The sequence below is a fragment of the Danaus plexippus genome, chromosome 7 (genome assembly GCF_018135715.1).
Source record: "Danaus plexippus chromosome 7, MEX_DaPlex, whole genome shotgun sequence".
NCBI classification, from domain to species: Eukaryota; Metazoa; Arthropoda; class Insecta; order Lepidoptera; family Nymphalidae; genus Danaus; species Danaus plexippus.
The window spans coordinates 7,529,497-7,551,456 of record NC_083541.1 but is presented as its reverse complement, the minus strand read 5'-3'; the positions used below and the strand labels follow the sequence as shown (position 1 = coordinate 7,551,456).

Genomic DNA, 21,960 nt, shown 5'->3' with positions numbered 1-21,960 from the left:
CAATATAAACAAAATGGTCCTCAGACATCTATATCGTTTGTTTCCGTTTTCAACTATTAATTGTATATAAAAGTTATTAAAAATACACATATTTTTTTTCTATAAAGTTTTTTCAATGACAATTTTCATATCTAAATTGATATGAAATAAATTTTATCATTCCAGGTCAATAATGTTGTTGAGATAATGCTTCGCGCTCTCATATTATTATCAAATGTACATAAATTATTTATATTTGTATAACAAATGACTTGGATCGGATTGAATGGCTTTAATATAATATTTTTCTATATAATACAAGTGATTTTATGCTATTTATTTTTTAATGTTATTTATAGTTTTCATCAAAATATCCTGGCCAGGAAATATGGCCTTGTTTACACTATTTAGTTTTTTGTTTAGTCACTATCGAGTTTCATATCTACATCATCAGTATTTCGCAGGACGTATAACATATAAGAAAAAAAAGAAATTTAGTTGAACAATAATGAATTAAAGCTGTAAACTAAACGTTTATCGTAAACAGCAGTTCTTGATATCTTTATTAACGGCAATGTTAACATTAGCTTCGTTCCCGCTACACTTTATTACGTTGAGAATAACGTTTAAATTTATTTTAAAGGTATCTTAATGAATATTTCTTCGTTGTTTCCCCGTGAATGCAACTGGACGTTAATAATAGCGAGCAGCCATTTTGTTTTTCCACCCTAGTTCCCTTCATAACAATGGTTTATCTATACGCGCGGTACAGCCACAGGGTTGTGTTTTAATAATTGCATCTTATTTTCCTTCATTGCTTTTACTCGTATGTTGAAGCTTAACATTATCAAACATAAATAATTTACTGTAACTACTGCAATAATAAATTAATGTATTTTTTGTTAAATAAAATATTTCAAGGTATTCTAAAAATAGAACTAAGAATTCGTTCGAATTTTCATGTGGCTGTTGGCTTAATTGTAATAATATGATTTTATTGCATGCCGATTGTTTCAAATTAGAAGTCACCTCCGAATATTGGGAAAAAACATTTGAACCTGTAATGTTTTGCGGCATCGCGGTTCTAAACCCACAACGCTGAACAGAGGCGCCGTAACCTCGCACCGTATTTTTAATCTGTTAAAATGTATGCATGAATATTTTATCTACACGGGTTTATTGATGAGATCTAGTGGTTAAGTTAATATATAAATCGTAATTGATATAATATTTAATCTTATTACGAATGATACTAATTTAAAAGACGTTTTGTTTAAAATTTTATATAATTACGAAGATTTTTGAAAATATTGCATACAATAAAAATGTATTCAACAAAATCAACTCCTACATGTACTTTGCTTTGATTAAAGCTCAAAGGTGATAGCGCCTTTAAAAAGCCTTTTGAGACTAAGTTTTAATTGATGTTTCATCTAAGGTAAGGGTAACCCTCATGTTTGAGGTCTACAACCTTATTTTATATTCTATACATAAGTCTTTTTCCCGTAACCAAAAAAAATTTAACTTTTGTTACTCAAATCCCTTGGCGCTCGAAGGAAAGCATTCAGAAACCGTTCACTACAAAGAATGATCGAATAGCTGAGTTCTCGTTTTAGATTAAGCTTTCTTGAAAGTGTGTTTACCGTAAAGTATTTTCTATAAATGTTGTTTGAAATTCGTTCTCACAATGTGGCTACTACGAATAAGCCACAACTTTGTAAATTGGTTGATACTATCACCTGTTATATTCTATTATGAAAAATAACTCCCGATACGTACCATTTTTATATAAACGTAACTTGTTTTACTTGAATCCAAATTAAGCTTGTAGTTTTTTTTTGCTTGCGTTATTATGATATACATAAAACTGAAATAGTTTAATAGTTCAAGACCTTTTTAATCTTCTTTTAACTGCTGACGAGAATCACGTTTGTCACATCAATTTTTCCGCGTAATTTAATTCTTATCGGGAAATACATAGGATTACGAGTCCATCGAGTCTGAGATAAACCACTTACCATCAAGTTGACACGTTGACAAGAAGTAAAAATACGCAAAAATAAATAAATTTCGAAATCATTTACATAATAAATGAAAAATGAAAAATAATATTGATACAACCAACAAAATACTAAATAAATTTTTAAGACTTAGTAAGTTTGTAATAGTATTTAACATGATTTTTGATTTGCTCAGACTGAAAATTGAGATCTACAAAAAATAATAAAACTCTCATCATATATAATAAATTGTTTTAGAGAAATATTTTTCTTGTTGACTATCAAGACATTGTTGTTGAGTGTGTGTTGTCAGTTGTAGTATTTACAAAGCTCTGTTCTTGGTACAGAATACCCGCGTCAAAGGATTTAAACAAACCAGGTCTGGTTTGTTGTGGCCAGAAGTAATTTAAACCCCATAAAACCACCCAATTCAGTGCTTGATTCAGTCGAAAAGTCCTTTTAGTACAAAGCTATAGTTATATAATAGTATAGTATTGACAAATTTGATATGTACTATTTCGTTTCTTTTAAATTAATCTGTTTATTTACTTATTTATCCTAAGTTTTTTATATTTTCATTGTATATAAATGTCTGGCTATGTGTATAGCAATAAGCAACTAATAGTTAAACGACGAAAGTCCTAAAAGATTTAAAAAGTTCTAAATATATCTTTTGTGTAATGCATTACGATACAATATGCTTTAATGTACACAACACATAAAAAATTGTACACGTCACAGATAAAGATATTAAAGTGTAAAAAGCGACCTTCTCGAAAGATGAAAGGGAGTGAGGAGTATTACAAAAAGTAAAAAAACACGTAGACATTAAGATTTGTATTAATATACAATAAATATCTATACATATAATGAGAAAGTAAAAATCATGTCTGTACATTAAATATTTTTCAAAAAAACGCGGGCGTGGTTGAAGTGTTGATCACTGTGCTCGATAGATGGCGTTGATAAAATACGTCATCAACCTAGATCGCGGTGTTAAGATTCTCCGTTGTGTAATCACTACCATGCGGTTCAAAAATCTATTATTGTTTGTTGGTTGTGGTTGTCTATTATTTGTTATCATCTCTTTTCTGTATGTTATTGTTTAAAGTCTGATATATATATATATATATATGGTTATGCGAAAAGCGACCAACACATGAGACACAACAATAAAACGAATGCTTACAAACTTTTGACGATATAAAAGGTACCTTACCATAGTCGTAGATTATATATTTAAGACGGTTTTAAAGTAAAATAATACTCCTTTATCTTAAAAGAAGCACTTCTGTCAAGCAAGAAGCACTTCTTACAGATATAGGCTAGGAGTTTGGGAGTCAGGCACCTTTCGCTGTAAGGGAATGCCTATAATAGGAACATAAAAGCTCAGGAATTTTAAAGATAATGTAATTCTCAGACTAAGGAACATTCATCAGAGTCATTTAAGAAAACAAATCGTTCCATAAGATGAGAAGGCGTATCAGGAACGAACAGATTCCTTTTAGGTATATGTATTTTAGACAAAATTATATTCAGTGCTTTAGCGGAACAATAAGAATTAATCATTTATTTATATGACGTTTTGGAGTACTCATTTAACAATTGAAAACACAGACCGGAGACTTTCCTTGTTCTCAACGTTTTGATAATTACTCAACTACAAGACTAAGTTATCTCGTCACATGAGATACGAAGTCACTTTGTGTTTTATTTCTGAAACTTGAAATCTGTTGTTGTGAAGTTAAAGCATAGTCAAATATTACGATAAATTAGTAACAACAATAGACTTAATAAATTCTACCTCTTTTTGTTTATAAAATTTTGTTGTTGTAATTAATTCCTTTACTTTACAAAAATTACAAAAAAAAAAACATTATCCTAAACTTGTATCCATAAAACAATGTTTGAGAAGTTATTTTAATTAAAGATTTTCATTTATATTAAATTCTTTAAGAGTACAAAATAACTCTATATTTTGCTTCTATAAGATCTACCTTTTGCTGTTTTATATATTTATGTTACATATATATGTATATAATACGTGATTGCGTAGAAGAACTGGTTGGATTCCAGAAATTACTCAAGAAACATTATTCTATTGCAGCATAAAATAGTAGTGTAGCTTGTACAGTAAAACCACTTCTTCATAAGACGCCATTCCTTGTTTGATTTATCACCTTCCAACAAAAACTAATGGCGTAGTTATTGATTATAATATGTAATCCCCTCAAGACAGCAGGTTCACTATGTTGAAAATTTAGGTTATCCATGTATTTCAACGTTTTAAGAGTATTTCTATATCATACAGAAAATATTTACAGAATAAATATGTGCTTTAAGTACTTTCAACGTAAGGTTGTTTTTCCAATGTTTTTACGTTCTCCCTGTATCATACGGATATTATTTAAAAAATAACAATAAAAAATCACACGGCCACGACTGAAAATTATTTACAAATGAATATAAACGAACATGCTTATGTGGCTTTATAACGGTTTGAAAACAAATTGACGGAGAAAATATTTATTTAGTGGCTGTTTGGGGTATCGAGCACCAACCCTAAGTCTATACTCTAAGGCATCGGAAGTGACGTCACTTCCCATTAAAGGGCATTAAGAGCTGCGTAAAAATGTACCAAGTCGACGTTACTGCTGTTTTACGAACCGATCCGAGATCTCGCAACGCCAGATCAATTATCATTGACCTTATAAATTAAACAACAACCGTTCTAATGAGATTTCCATTTATGGTGTATAGTATTTATTAGATTTCCATGAATAGTGTAGTGTAGATAAATTCCAAGTGTAGATTGAGCTAGATATATTTTTCATAAAACTTTAGATACAATATATTTTATTAGGTTTACATTAACTTCTGGCACTCCATTACTTTATTGTTCTACGACCTTAGTATCGGTAAACATCTCTCAAAGTCGCGTATCTTTTGTATTCAAAAATATTGTGAAAGAAACACGACTTGGTTATTTTTAACGGAATCGACAACTGAAGTCTACCATCTTAAATTTTATCACGTAAGTTATGGAAGCGGGGGCGTTCGATAAACAGTTTTAAGGAAAAACGTGCAAAGTTTATTTTTGTATAAAATGTTTTTATAAGTTGCGAAGATATTTTTCTGGGGAATAAGACAAATAGTATTGGTGCAGCTGGAAGAGATAAACTGAAATTCTTTTTGTGAGGGAATGTGAAAGGTCCTCCAAGTCACTTATCTGGTTCCAACCAAGAGCGGGATATGATCGATGCCGGAAATCAGACGCTCAAGTTAATGGATTTTCAGGTCATGTGTCGTCTAATTTGATTTTAACACCAATTTAATTACTACGTACATAAATATCACAATTCTAATATATGTTAGCTGTGATTATAATTAAAAGTTATTAAAACTATAAGCTGACGAGTAATAAATTATTATTTGTATAGCGATATCGAATAAAAATCTCAATACGATTCTCTGTATAACGCTAATCGGTATAAGGTTTCAGTTTTATTTTAATAATAAAACAGACAGACCGCTCTAACGAGATCAGACAAATCTGTAATGAGGTCCACATTATGGAATTGTGGCGAGGTTAAAATGTGGCAACAATTCATGAATGTTGCGGTTCCGTTGGCACTTGTGGCTTTATTATGCGGAGATAGTGTTGCTATTATCAAATGATAGACGATTCTAAACAGTAATATTGGTTTCATTGATCACGAGTTACCTTTATGTATAAAGCAACAGAAAATATATGACAATAAGAATATCATAAAGTATACATAGATATTTTCTTGCATGACTCGCCACGGATAAACTTTCTATAAACAATAAACTTATTACTTCGATAGTTTGAAGTTCTTTTGATCGAGTGTTGTTGTTTATAACATTCTTGTTGTCTTTATCGACATTTGTATTTTAGCTACAAATACTGTAGAAGAGTGATGTCTATAAAAATAATTCATAATACCTACATAACACCTCATAATCTATCGTTATATTTCAGTGTTAAAAATTCAAATAAACCTTATGTATTAAGTTAACAAAGTCCCTATGGTAGCGTTAAATATTTTCACATTATTAATGTACACTAACAATTCAAAAAATATTTTGCATGAGTTCGCACTGCACGCGGAACAAGCGACAACGTCACAGTTTTTGGATGCCACATTTTTAGGACAAGGTATTTTAAAAAGCATATGCGCAAGCTAACTAGGTTTGGTGGATGAAGCCATTAGTTGTAGTGAAACTAAATCGTATAGTTGAATTGTACTTAAACCTTTTCCTTGGCTAAGTTAAGCTCTATTAAAAATCATATGAGAATAAAATTACTACCGAACTACAATTTGTGATCTGTTTTGAAATTTAAGAAGCGTAGTCATACTTTCGGCTATAATTAATGGAGTTTGTTTTAAATTTAATAAAGAATAGCTTACAAAAAATGTTTATAGTGTGATCTTATAATTAATTGTTGTATTAGACAAAAAATCCAACATGAAGCTTTGAGGTGCTCTTTATTCTTTAAAATCTATTTGAAATACTTTTTTGTTGTTCTACCAGTATTAATATAGTGATAAAGAGACAATGAATATATTTTCAATTCATTTGTTAAATATGGTTATCATTCGATACGAATTCTTTTGATGTTGATGCGGTTTTCACTTGAAAATAATTTTCCTATACTTAAATTTAATAATATATCAAATAATATTTAGGATTCCATAAATAGTATATTTGTTATTGAAACTTAAAAGGAAACGTAGATTTATGACATATTTGGGTCAAAGCAAGAGTAATATTTCCATTGTTACAATAACTTACAAACCTCTCGGGGATGTCGCTGCTGCTGACTCATGTTCAAATTATGATTATCTGATGGTTTCAGATGAAACTAGTTATTAGAGCGAACTAATCGGACGGTTCGTTGGTTACTGGATTGCTATGTTATTTCTAAATGCCGAATAGGATACGAAGGATCGATTATTCATGATTGTCTACGGTATATAAGCAAAAGCATATATTGAAATGGATTTATATTTATTTATATTTATGATATGAGATTGTTATTATTATTCATATTTCGATTAGGTTCTGCGTTTTGTAACCATTGGAAAAGACGTCAAACCTTCATCTAAAACTAAATTGATATTTAAATGAATAAAACTCGCGCAATTCTTAGATCGCATTAAATTGATATTTTTGTTTAATCAGTATTTTTATGCTGAGGGTAATTTATATGATTTTATATTTTAGACGTGTTTTGTGATACTGATATATATATATATAGGTATGTTCTCTACATATGTATATTATCGTTCTCTTGCGATCACACATTAGGTATAATAAGTGATTTCTATAAACTTATTCACTATGTATATAGGTACGTCTACATAAAGTTTATCTTATAATACATTATTTATGTACATAAAACTCACTATGATATACGAATTTTATATTTCCATGAAGTATTTTTGAACCAATACAGTGTTATACAACAATTTTTCTTCATGAAACCGAACTGTCAAACTAAGTCATTATTGTTTATTGTGAAAAAAAAACAAGAAATAATATTTTCTAAGAAATTTATTTAATGTACAAAGCGACTCCCATGAGAGTTGTTACTGTAATCGGATTTCTAACATTATGGAGAACGAATTGTTTCTCCTTTGATCATGTTGCTTGAAATATTGTGTTTCCCAAACTAAAAAAGTCGATGTAATGTTTATACTCATCTATGTCACATATTTTGAATTTTAAACCAAACTAATATTATACATCTGTAGACACTCAAACTGTAACTCAATCTCGACGTCTAGATGTTTGTTGAAGTTGCATAACTCACCGTTTCAAGTTTCCCAACATATTGCAGAGAACTGCGGCCTAGACCGCCACTTAGGGGGAAATTTCTTTGACTGTCTCTGGCACCAGTATACAATTCCATATAACTTTCACGTAGTGCACTTATATTTATTAGTTAAATATTAATACAGGAAAAAAAACTATTTCTTTGCGTACAATAAGAGACGTCTTTAAAACATTGTGGCTGTTAAACGTACACTATGTACATAAAATTAAATTTATACATTTAAATACTCGTACAGTAAGTCTCGTCAAACCATTGAATTGAATCACATATATAACTTCGTCTTCAAATATTTATTATGACTTTATTGCTGGCAACTAATTCATACATGTGTTATAATATACATATATTTTTTTAATTTAAAGTATTTATTTCACTAAATCATTTTTAATTTAATGATTTCTAAAACGCCATAAAACGAACGACTTGTCTTAATTTCAACCAGCTATCAGAGCCTTAATAGTCGGAAGTGGTTTATATTTCTCCGGGGAGCATGAAAGAGATTACATAAACTGGGTCGAAATTGAACAGCGGCATTTATCATTATAAAACAAAAGGCTGTTATTCAAAATTAAAGCAGAATTGAGAGCGCGGAGTCAAGAGTTCTCTAATAATCATATTATTTACTCGTTTTTAGTTTATACATATATATAATAGTCCCTAAATTTTTGATGTTCCTTTAAAGTTCGAATCCCCGGAAAGGTATGATTATTTACCACCAAATTTATTTCCATTACAAAGGAATTTTAAATCTATCTACGCATACGTGAGGGTTCCGGGAGATTTAACCGCTGGAGGGTCGACTTACGGTGGAATATAAGATTACTGTTGAACGTAAAATCTACGGCTTAAGACATACGTTGATCGAACGTGCCGTTATTCATCTGGCATCCTGATTACACTTTAGAATGAAGTGACCCAAAATCAATTTCACTTACAGCGAGAGTGCATCTCTACATATTTATATTGTACAGAATTTGCATAAGTCATACAACTAGGTACCGAATTATTCACCGGTTGGCCTAAAATTAATTACGACAGCAAATCAACCGTTAATCTCATTGAGACGGTTTAAATGTTATTGTAATCATAAACCAATTTCACGTAAACTCAACTGAAAACTAACTTAATATAGTTTAAAACGCAAACTAGTTATGAAAGATCTCAGGCACAGAGAACAATTAAATGCATGTTGAAGATATTAAGAGAATCAAATCCACAAAACGAAACGGAAAACAAATAACGGTTACTATAAGCCTTGGAAACCTTTCTTCATCTCGTTACAAAAGCAATAATAATTTGCTACTGAGCCAAAGTATCCTTGACCTCTCATAAAACAAGGTGAAACATGCCGATTGTAAAATAAATTTTAACACAACCCAATAAGGTTCAGTTTGTGTGAATTAAATCTATTTAAATTTATTTCATTTTAGCTTATATATTTTGCTCTCACGTTTTCATCATTATTCCGATGAGATATCATTGTGGATTTAGTCATTGTGTTATGCAGTGTACTTGCATTGCTAATTTACATCAGTATCTGTGTGTATCTGTATGTAAATTAGGTATGTAAACAACTTAGAAATACATTATTCTAAAATTTCTTAAAAGATCTCAATAATTGTAATAGTTTTATGTCCAATAATTGTCTAAGCTAAATATTTCAAAGGCACTTCAAACATTTTGTAGGCAACGCAAAGTTTTTACATTAATATTGGAATTAACACGTCGTACGCCTTCTAGTTATGAATCAGATAGGAATGAAAAAAAAAGGTATCATTTGTCAAACATTCAAAGCATTTATTACACATGATACAAATTAATTGCTTAAGAATCTCAAACAATTTTACGAAACGTTGAAACGTAAATTTAATCTATAAATCGAAGCAATTAAAATCACAAATACAAATTTTCCTTAATTATCTTTAGATCACAGCGATAAACGATTTTATCGTTCGTCAAGATTCAAAGTATTTCATTCTATTTACTCGCTAACTTTCAAAGCTAATTAAATCAATGTTTACAGTAATGTCCGCTTTGTTTCGCTGTAAAGTGATAACTGTACATAGATTCTTTCGTCTTATAAATAAATATTATTTTATTAAAATAAAATTATTACCATTATTATTGATTTTTTTCTTAATGTTTTCTCAGCAGAACCAATAATACGAGTCCGTGCTAGATTAATTATAAATTTATTTCGTTATATAAGCACGTTATATTAAATTTTACCGTCTAGAAAATGTAGTTAAATGTAAAATATATAATCATTATTAAATACGGCATAAGGTTCATAATATCTGTTAAATTATATTAAAGTTAACTTTCTCATTGGAATATTATAGAGATTTAATTAAAGCTAGCTGGTTCATCTGTAAAGAAGTCTGAAGGAAGCGTTCGATTATTTAAGACTAAGTCAATATCGGGGATGAAATTAGAAAACGGAGTGCAATCTCGTTACGATAAGCCGAGCGAATATAAAAATATAATTCACGTTCAACAAATAACTAACTGAAAATATAACACTGAATGTATATACAGTTGCTTTTGTTAGGTAATAGAGTTTTAACAACATAGTGAATGGATCTTCAAACAGGAGCAGTCAAAAAGTCTATTTGATGTTTTTTTTTATTGTATGACATTAAAAAGCAACAATGCAAGGTAAATGTTTTACAATGTCGATTATTATCGTTGCTTTTGAATCTATTTTCTGATATTTTAATATTATTTGAAACGTTTATAAGCACGGATTAATTCATATGTTACGGGATGATATTTACTTCGCGGAAAAGTAATATATCTCATCCTCGATTCATATTTTTTATATTATGTTGTAATTCATATCCCGCCACATATCACGTAATTATCGCCGAAAATTACTGGAACTACGGAACATTGTATAACATAATGAGCATAATGGGAAAGTCTTACAAGTGATTGTTTGTAGCGAAATCTTAGACATGTTAATAAAGACAGGGGTCCATGTTAACAAAAAAAAGGTAGCTAAAATCATGACATTTATTATTACAATCAAAATCATTTTCTCTGTAACTCATATAGTTTTAGCTTCATGGGATCGTGATGAGAGATTATTGCAGCTGTCGTCACATATCAACGGTTAATTCATATTAAAATAAACCGTGGTTTGCAATTACATATGGCGGTCGAGAAGCTTACTATAATAATTTTTATTAATTCTGTCAGAAGCATCATCATTTGAGTCTGGCTAGCCATATCTGATCGACATCTGATAGTAAATTTCTCAGCCAAGGCCCGAGTAACCGTGAATTCCAGATCTCATCAACTCAAAATCCAATATCAGTCAATTAAAATTGTTCATCGGCGATATACTAGTACGAGTACAGTCTCAGCATGAACCTAAATCAGAATAGAATAAAGGTTATTTGACTCTGCGTTACTTCCTTTTAACTTTATTTTGGTGGATCGTATCTAAAACGAAGCAACTGCACTCTTAAATTTTTTGACGTCGGCTTTGTAATATTTTTAAGCCGTACTTTTTCATTCTATTAATGTATCACAGATTTGTTATCAAACTAGCTAAAGAACTTTTTATAATATCTTAACGAAAAGTTATAAATTAGATACGCATAATTTTATTCATCTAAGAACGACGAAAAATTTTATCCAAATTAATAGCATATTCTCTATATTGAATTCCAATTTTGATTTTCGTACCCGTCGAAACTCGAAAGATACATGACGTAACTTTTTATAATGTTCTCCGGATATTTGAAGAACAACTTTTCACTTTTGTTGGCTTATCGTTTCATAAATTAAACAATATTATATCGCTCAAATTTAAAACCCATTTCGTCAAAACTAAAACGATTATCTAAACTCGTTTACAAACAATGAAGTAATGGATATTATATAAATAAATTTATTACTTCGGAAGTTGGTTAGTAACAGTCTTATATCCCCATTTTAATTACGCGAAAAGATTACTTTGTTTACGATATTTATAATTAGAAACACACATTATAGTCACATGGAAAGATATTAAATATCGGTACTGAGATATTCGTTTGTCGAACCAGTTCCACGTTTATTGCAAATTGGTTCCGATTGGACATTGGAACGGTTATTGCTTACTGAAATATTGAGAGGATTCATGCTGGAAAATGTTCATATGAAGGTATGGGCGTGTTCTCCTCGTATCTTGTGAAATAAAATGCAATAGATATCTGTATAAATGCGCTTAAAACTTGAATTTATTTTAAAGCTTTTTAATATAAGATTTGTCATTCGTTCTCCAACTTAGTAATTTATGCATTTAGTATTTAGTACTCTTGTCAATCCAAAGTATGCATCTCCGTTGGTCGTCTTAACTTCGTCTTATTAAATTCAAGGCACTGTAACGGGTTACTATATAATTCGTGTACGCTGAACACTCCCAACGTCTGAAAAGGCCGGTACGTATCGATTAAAATAGCACTAAATGAACCCATACTGAAAAGACAGTAACAAGAAAATAAAAGTATCATATTATGCTTTGAATAGAAATATATCTTCTGATTATTTGGTTTACAATAATGTATTTTCACTCATTTACTACAAATATAATATGCGGGAATTATATAAGGTGGCAACCGGAGGTTCCAGGAAAACTACGAAACATACTTATATGTATATTATAATAAAAAAATTACATATTAAAACTTATAACCTATACCTGAGACTACATGATTGCCCCGATGTTAGGATAGCAATACCATTCCATAGCTTGTGTGGTATCAGGAATCTCCTGGTTCACACGGCTTGGTGTTCGTTCCGCGGAGTCAGCGGCGTCACCAGTTATATGATATTTTATCCACACAACGATGTTGCCCCGGCGACGTTCATTTATATTATGATATGTAGCACGTACATACGTAACACGGGTTTTCTTTTATTTCAGAAATCACTTACAAAACATGTTTTCATGTAATTAATTAACAATTTCCCATAATTTTCGACGAGAAAATATTCAGAAGTATCCTAACATTTTACCACTTTAGAAGAAAAGCAAATTAAATAACTTAATGTGATCGATTTTAGCTATTAAAAATTTCTAAGTAAGCAAATAGGAGTAGGAATTTATTCTCGCGACAAACTGGTTTGTCGCATAAAATGATATTGTTACTACCGTAGTAAGTTTTAAAGCGTTTTTTTTTTTTGGAATTTGGCATAAAAAGCTTGTGTTAAAATATATTTACTTCCAAATCATCATCACCTTAAGTTTGATGTTAATACGTACGTACATTTAATACCTACTATGAGCAGGAAATCTCTATAAGACTATTTCTAGGATAAAAAAGAACATTTATCTGGCATATTGTTCAATAGATTCTAAGCCCATGGCTTGCGGCTTGTTGTATTGGATTTTATATTAAATTATCTCATATTAGGAAAGATTAATGAAATTCATGAACTTTTTGTGAAGAATACTGAAGATGTGAAGAAAAAAGAAAGCAATTAGGATGGTAAGGAATGTTTTTAAGTATAGACGAAATCATAAAGCTTTTATTATAATTGGCTTATAACATAGAGTTGGATATGAAATTAGAACATAAGAAAAACTAATAAGTTAAAATCACCTGATGTACAGGAGACCACTTACGACTATGGTGATGACGTGTATGTCTTTTTATTAATTTTGTTTAAAACGATACTTAAATAATATAGAAATGAGTGTGTGAGATATATAATAATTATATCTAAGAGTTGCGCGTGTATTCATTTAAATAAAACTAAGACCATCGGATAATAGCGTTTTTTATTACTTTATAAAACTAAATAATCCCGAAGTTTCGTTCCCTTTGCAGCTACTGTGACTTCGGGCAGACGAGATTAAAGTCAAAAAAACGCGTAGTATCCGAAAAGATTAGTTTCATTTAACCAATCATGTGTTTTGTAATGCTTTAGAATTGCTTTTACAAAGATTATATTAAAAAGGAGCATATTAATAATTATACAACGTGAAAACACGTGAAAAAACAAAAATGATATTGTGTTTAGAATTGATATTATTCTAACTGTTTGGACTTTGTTACATTAAATATAAACACAGGCCATGCATCAACTTATTGTTACATAAAATTAACTAAATATAATTGTGTTTATATTTATTTGTTTTTAGAATTAACCATATTCTTACTGCAAGCTGAAACTTAGTACTGTTGAATAGAAAATAATAGATTGTATATTTAAATCAGATCAATTTAAAGACCAAGCTTCTAGCTTTGCTTAACTTGAAAGACTTATCAAAAATCATTAACAATTACATATTGTTTTCAGGTTGTTCGAAGAAAATCAAGATCTGCTGAACATGTTTGAAAAATTTCGTCAGTATAGAACGAAGGAGGAGCAGATCAACTCGATGGAGCTCGCTGAACACGCTAACAATGTTATGAACACTCTAGATGAGGGAATCAAGGGTTTGGACGACTTAGACAATTTCTTTGAATACATCCATCAAGTTGGTGCGAGTCATCGACGGATACCTGGTTTTAAAGTAGAATATTTTTGGGTAAGTTTAAAACTTTTCTCACAAAATCCCCTATTAAAATATCTTATACATTTTATATGATCGTAATACATGAACTTCTTGCAATAAAAATATTACTAATTTAACACACGAGGTACCGGCCAAATGATTTTATTTAAATAAAATTAAGGTTTTCGGATAATTCTATTCGTTTTATAATTTTTAGACTACACAATACCGACGTCTCAGTTCCTTTCCAGCAACCGTGATCACAGGCAGATGAGATTAAACTTCATAAACTAATAAAAAACGCATAGTATTATCCGATAACTTAAGTAACATTTAACTGAGCACTCGCGAAAATCTTATCTATCATAATGATTTTATTTGTATCTAGATTAAATTACATCTGATTATAACCAAAGAATTAAGAAATAGCAACCTGATCTTAACAATAAGATGTCGAAGGTTACTATAACTGATAACATTCTGCTCATAGACACTTGGAAACATGTTCTAAATAGTCTTCAAAGCAAAATAAGGTTATAAAATTAATAAAATTGTAAAATATTGCAAGTACAGATCAATAATAAAACATATTAATTATTGCTCTTATTATATTAATAATTAAATTATTATAAATTAATTGAAATCAATTTAGTATTTACTTATACTTAAGTGTTACTGTTTTACATTACATGTAAGATACATTAAGGGTAAAAAAAAGTAGTCTGAACTCTTTAGCTTCCCTTCTTTAAAACAACAGAAGTAAAAAAAAAGACAACAACGAAAACTTCTCAGCATTCCATGGATACACCATGCGGGTGTCAGGTCCATCGCGTTGCAGGGAGAGGAGCTTTAACAGTGCCTTAGACTTGCGAGCGAGGTCTAGTTCAAAGGGGACCCCTATCTAAAGTGTATTAAACGCTCACATCCACCGTCCAAGCACTTCTCTCTACCTTACGAAATTTGAAACGAATTTACTAGGGTAGAGTAAGGCTTGACGCTAGTGCCTTCTCTCACAAAACCTATAGATTGCCCGTTTGTGGTTATTTCTTTTTGCTCTCTGGCTAACGAAAGACTAACCGCAATGATAATAATACGACAGCAGTGCGAGATCGTCAGCGAAAGCTAAAATGGATTCTGTATATTTATTCTTAAACTTGAACCGATATATTATTATCTTGTTATTTCTTAGTTTATCTACTAAGATAATAATTACAACATTAAACAATAACCTTGAAATCGACCCACATTGTAACTCAAAGTTTTTGAAAGGCCTTCTTTAATTAGTGTTGGAAAATTATACCATCTTAGCGCGCATAGCATTAATTCATGTTGTATCGATCCGAACACTTTCTATAAACTGTAATTTGCTTCCCGCTTTTGCCAGCATCTTTAAGCCCTCCGACAATAAAACACAACAAGTGTTCTAGGGATCCAGAAATCTCGGGTACAAGCCCTTTGTAATGATTTGGCTTAAAATACTTTTTGGTAATCATGAATCGCGTCATTCTCGTTTTTAGAACCGAAGAAAAGATTTTAGCTACGGTGTTTATTAAAGCTATCGGTCTAGTAGCTTTCGGATCAGTAACTCGATCTTTAAGAGAATGAGGACAAAAATTGCTTTCCTGTAGAACTCTGGCATTTGCTTCCTTGGCCAGATTTTACCGTATATATTTATGAGATGTTTTATAACCGATGAACTTTTTTAAACACTATATATGGGATACTGTCGGGTCCTGGTGTAGATTTAGACGATTTTCTCTTTATCTGATTACATATTACTTCAAGCGTTGGTGAAATGCCGTGGAAGTCGATGCGAGGAGATCTAAGATTTTCGCGAGTATTCATTGAAATAAGACTAAAATTTTTCAGATCTTCAACGCGTTATAATTATTTTTAACAGCATATTCCCAACATTTGCCCGTCGGGATCCCTATATAGTCTTATATTATTGGGCATATTACATGTGCTCTTAAAATGGTCGAAAGTTGGTCGGGGGTCAAGAGAAGCTTTCCGTGTTCTTTCTTAAAACTGGTTTCAGAATGATAAGAGGGGTCCTTATCAAAGCTACTTCATGTTATGCCCGGTCAAAGTTATTGCGATATTCTTCGGATTGCGTCTAAATTCCTGGAATTGATTTTAGAATTGACCTTAACGCCCTAGTTAATAACTAAAATGATTGTCGCCTAGGGCTTTTGCTATTCGTAATTTTTTTTATTTATTCCCGTTTTTTCTTCCTCCTTTTATCTTGAAAGAATTGTCTTCATTTTACTATTTTATCAAAACTAATGACGTCAGAGTCAAGAATAATTTAAACTATTTAATGCCAATTTAATACTTGTAAATTTTTAAGTTAATGCATCTACTTAATGAGATCTTGTAACTACTTAGATTAGAAAAATATACGAAACCCGGATAATGCTTATACAGCCAAGAATCTATAATAATTCTGAATGTCCCAGAAAATAATAACTATTATAGCATTAAGGACTTAAGTTCTATGAAATCCGAATTTAATTATAACATTCTTATACAGATAGAAAGACAAAGAAGCTATTAATAGTACGAGGCAAGGTATCTTTCTGTGTAATTCTAGTAATGAAGTGGTAAAAGTCTCGAATCCCGCACGTGTTGATGAATTTTGCACTGTATATTTTCAAAATGAAATTATGAAAAAAATTGTAGATTAATATTTTTTCCGAGGCAACCATTAATAAAATATGGATAGCAAAACTGTTGTTGAGTGAAATAGATACAAAAAAACCATTGCAGTCTTATATGAACCTCTTTTGTAAATCCTCAACTTTTAGCGACAGCTTTCCGCACATCCTTCCGAGCATAACTACGGTCTATGAATCTAATATTATCATAAGTTAACAGCATTTGTATTTAAGCAAAATTGCATAAATATAGAAAATTCAGTGCTTAATGAGATCTAAGTCTTCCGCGAGTCATTTAAATAAAACTATTATTTTTTTCGGATTTACTATGCGAATTTTTATTATTTTAATAACTACGTAATCCCGACGTTTCGGTTACTTTTCAGCAACCGTGATCACGGGCAGAAGAGGTCTCCTTAAGAAAATTCGCGAAAACTCGAGAAAATAAGCGTAGTAAATCCGAAAAAAATAGCAGTTTTATTTTAATTTTAATTCAGTGCTTGCTAGTCATATAAGCAATATTTACACAAAACATTAATTATAACGATTAAATTGAAGGATAAGTTAAAAAGGCAAATTAATCTTCTTGGAACTTAATGACTACATGTCGTGGCAAGAATTTCGTTAATTAAGCAATTTATAAGAGAGATATATTTGTTCCATAATAAGTTACGAATAACAAATATAAGATAAGCAAAAGTGATATCTTATTATGCGACAAATTATAATCCAGTAATACTTAATAGGGTCCACAGAAAACTATATTATATACATAGGTATAATAAATATGCCATATTAATAATTATAAATAATATTATAACCTCTTAAGAGGTCAAAATTAAAACAATTTAAAAAATGAGCATAATAAATGGACAGTGGGAGAAGTGTATGGAATACTAATCTACTTCAGTACCAAAATTTCATTCACCGCGCATTTTAGAAAGACGCTTTCATCGAATCTGTCCCGATCACGAGGGCTAAGAGACAGTGTGAAACGTTGTTAACAATATTGTTTTATTAATTAATCATAGAAATAAGCTGGTTTGTACTGAGAATTATTAAGATTAGATAACCTCAAATCTTTTTCCTTAAATTTTATTTTAAAAGATATTAAGTGTTTTGAACAAATAACGATAACAGAAATTTTCAACTATAAACTCTTAACTGTATGTAAATGCCTTTAAATGTATAACGAATGTACACAGAATATTCTTTAAGTGGAGTCTTTTTCTTTTCATCGTAATCAGTCTTTAGTGATTCTGCATAAATTTTCATGTGAAAAGAAATAGACTAATTCATGTGTAGGTACTTTAAATCTCAATTATGTACAGTATTCAAACATGTTATTTTTGCTATTTTCATAGTCAAGTAGAACAACAGTTATGTCTAAATAAAAACGTTAAGATAAGTATGGCAATATGTTAGTAACAAAATAGACATGCTTTCCCCTTAAAATTTTATTAGGAAAATACTTTTCTTAATATTTTCCTTCGTCCACAAATGTCTAACACCATAATCCCATGGGGTTTGATTTGTGCGTACGTCTCATTACCTCAAATGGACTCCAATAAGTCAGGTGCCGTAAATCCTTGAGTAGAATTTGGTAAAATATATGACCCTTGTCGACTGAAACTTGTTCGTAGGGCTAAAATAACATTTTTCTATTTAATCTCCTTTGTCAGTTACTATAATATTTTATACTCTATGTATACAGTAAATGAAAATTATTTAAAAGACTATTTATTATACAATATATACACATTGAAAAATAATTTTCATATCATATAATGAGAAGCAATATAAAATGCCAGAGGATATTTGTGCGTCGGCGTCCAGACCGGACGTTTTTTATATTAGCGAATTTTAAAGCGCGTTGTGCTAAAAGAGCTCCCGGTTCCTTGGGATACCAATATACCCAAAGACCACGCGATCAAGGTTTTATAAGTAGTACGAGCTCACTAGCGAACTCACTAAGAATAGGTTCGTTGTAAATTTGTATGCGGTAGAAGTGGGAGCGAGAGGTATAACAGCCAAGTCTCTCTACCACCTACCAAAGAACTAGGGCCTGTCAAGAATTAACATTAGTCATTCTCGGCACTGACTCGAAGGCAGCCCTAGTAGGTTCGTTTCAAATTTGTTTAGGTAGAGAAAGAGGAGCTTGGACGGTGGAGGTGAGCGTTTAACGTCCGTTAGATAGGGCCCCTTAAACCTACACCTGGGTCGCAAGTCCCAGGCACTGTTGAAGCTCCTCTCCCTACAACGCCATGGACCCGGCACCCGCACGGTGAATCCATGGAATGCTGAGAGTTTTCGTCTCATATTTAGTATAAGACTTGGTTTTGTTTCCAAAAATAAATTAAATTTTAATCTTTTATTCAATGTTATAATATTAATTGATTTTTCACACCTGTTTACTACAATTTCGAAACAATGACTCATTTATATCTTCTTAATTAAACATTAGAATAACGACATATTCCTGGAAACTTATAATCCTTATCAAGCAATATAATCGTAATCTCATTAGCAACGTAATATGTTCATTATTGCTAATTCCTCGTCTTCAGAAAATGCGGCGTTTGATGTTAAATATATATGTTTGTTACAGAAAATAGAGACGCCGTTTCTCGCCGCCGTGGAATCAACGTTAGGAGACAGATACACTCCGAATGTTGAGAACATTTACAAAATAACCATTAAGTTTATCCTTCAAACCCTCGTTGAAGGCTACGAGAAGGCTGGGAAATCAAACGCTAATACAACGTGAACGATTCACTTTTGAAACATTTGTAACTTGTCCTAAATGTTTTGAATTTCGTGACACTTTATTTAGTCTGAAGTTAAATCTATTCACTCCGGCGTTCATAATACTACGGAATTTCTAAGAATTATAATTTATATAAATGTAAAGTAACGTTCCGATACAATACAACAGAGGGGAAGAACTGACAACGTTTGGATATTTACTGCCGATTTTACTCTGAAATAATGATTTATCTGTCAATTCTACGTATTGAGTTTAGAAGGTGTTACTTAGGATCTCGCGTAGTTTAGAAATGCCTAACTACTGTTAAAATAGATATTTGGTGTGACCACATAGTGAATATGAACCTTTTTGTAGATATGTATATGTTTACCCGTTTAACAAACTATCAAACGAGTCTGATAACACGTTTTGGACATGTTTTAAGGGTTATGTCAATTCGTTGCAAAGTACATGGAAATATTTCTACCTGCATGCAAATTTGATTTCTATCTATGGCCTTAAATGTAAGTGTATCTAATGTGAATAAATGTATAAAATAATATGATATATTTATAATATTATTTTAATGTATTATAACGATCACATTGGCGGATATTTAAAGTAGCTCGTGAATTTTTTGTTAATACTAACTTCTTGGAGTAATAATTCAATAAATGTCCTTTATTAACATTAACATTATTTTGTTTTTCTTAACAACAGTTACTATTACGTATAAAGAACTCAGAAAGAGATAAAAATACTTTGAGAATTCAAGCTTACAGCCCACTCAAATACCGCAAGTGTGATCTAATGAAAACGAGATAGTCCGAAGCTCTGACGCTTCTAGATAAATATAGATCTGTATGTCGATATGAAGATTACTTATGTATTAATTCTTCTTCTTTTCCAAAGCTTTATATTTAATAAGTGTGCGTTACATATCTTAGCAGTTTCGCAATATAATATTTTTAACGACATAAAAAAAACAGTCACTACTATTAGTTATTGTACATAATTTACTATAAGAATAATGTTTCGTTTTAACTATTTAGATGTTTTATTCAAGTTTCTTTTAAATTTATTGTACAGTTAAAAATAACTACAACATTACGTAATACAGGTTTTTTGTTAATAAAATTGTATCCGGACTATAACAGTAACTATCCGGACTATAACAGTAACTAAGATTATATAATGCAGGCAGATTTTAATTTACTTAACTTATTTGTGAAATGAATTTGAATCGTTATCGTTTCACTTTATTATATATAGTCGATAAAATGTAATCCGATTGATTGAACAATCGCCTTAATCCTCTATCGATCTGTAAATTGTGTGAGCAAAATGTGCTTAATGATATCGAGCAAATGGAATCTGATTTTAATGAACTTTCTTTGTGTGATTGAATAAACGTCGCTCGCTGTACCTGCCACTTCACGAATATTAATTTAGCCGATTCAGAGCCTTTGTGTTGTGTACTGAATTGTTTTTATATTATGAAGTTAGATCGGAGGAGCCAGAAATACAAGTGAAATGTACACATTGTTTCAATCTTTAGAAGAAATAATGGCATTCTTGATTTATATTTTAAACGCTCTCCGTAACGACCTATTTCATTACAATTGTATTTCGTTACTTTTAGACGTGTATTATATATCTTTTATTTCAATTGTAAATCTATTTAATTATGTCTTATCTTTCTTTATCAAAAAAATATTTTTTTGCCAGTATACACATGTGAAGACTTAATCTTCACTAATCTTCACCAAGAGTTCTTCATTTAAATCGTACATACAGTGTCTTTGGCAACTTTACAACTAAATAATGATTTATTTTTCCTTTCATATCATTAGTTTTAAAAACAAACACTAATAATTTTTTCATGTATTCGTGTTCCTGAATATAAGGAGATATTATTTTTGTTCGACACACAACTCAATCGCAACACTAGCTCCTACCATTAATAATTTATAGTTGACGAAAGCTGTTATAGTTTTCGAGTACGTTTGATTCAGAGACCTTATTATGAGTTTCCATCGTCACTGTTAGTTTCAAGGTTTGTCATAAAAAATGTTTATAAGACAAATTTTTCATAAACCTTGAAACGGCTTGGTAGTTTGGTGAACTATATTACTTTCACAGATACGTTATGAATGACCGCACTCGAAAACTAACTTTGTATTATATGAAACTGTTAGTAAGTCTCTGTTCACTTTATGACA

The 21,960-nt window shown here is 30.6% G+C and overlaps 1 protein-coding gene across 1 annotated transcript in view; it reads left to right on the top strand.

Moving 5' to 3' along the window:
- The window catches only part of LOC116770634 (neuroglobin-like), a 49,416-nt gene extending 28,520 nt beyond the window's left edge, over positions 1-20,896 (top strand). The window contains exons 3-4 of the mRNA XM_032662189.2: positions 14,137-14,368; positions 19,601-20,896. Of these exons, the coding sequence (XP_032518080.1) occupies positions 14,137-14,368; positions 19,601-19,759 (391 nt within the window). The 3' untranslated portion in view covers positions 19,760-20,896. The remainder of the gene's footprint in view (positions 1-14,136; positions 14,369-19,600) is intronic.
- Positions 20,897-21,960: the final 1,064 nt, after the last annotated feature.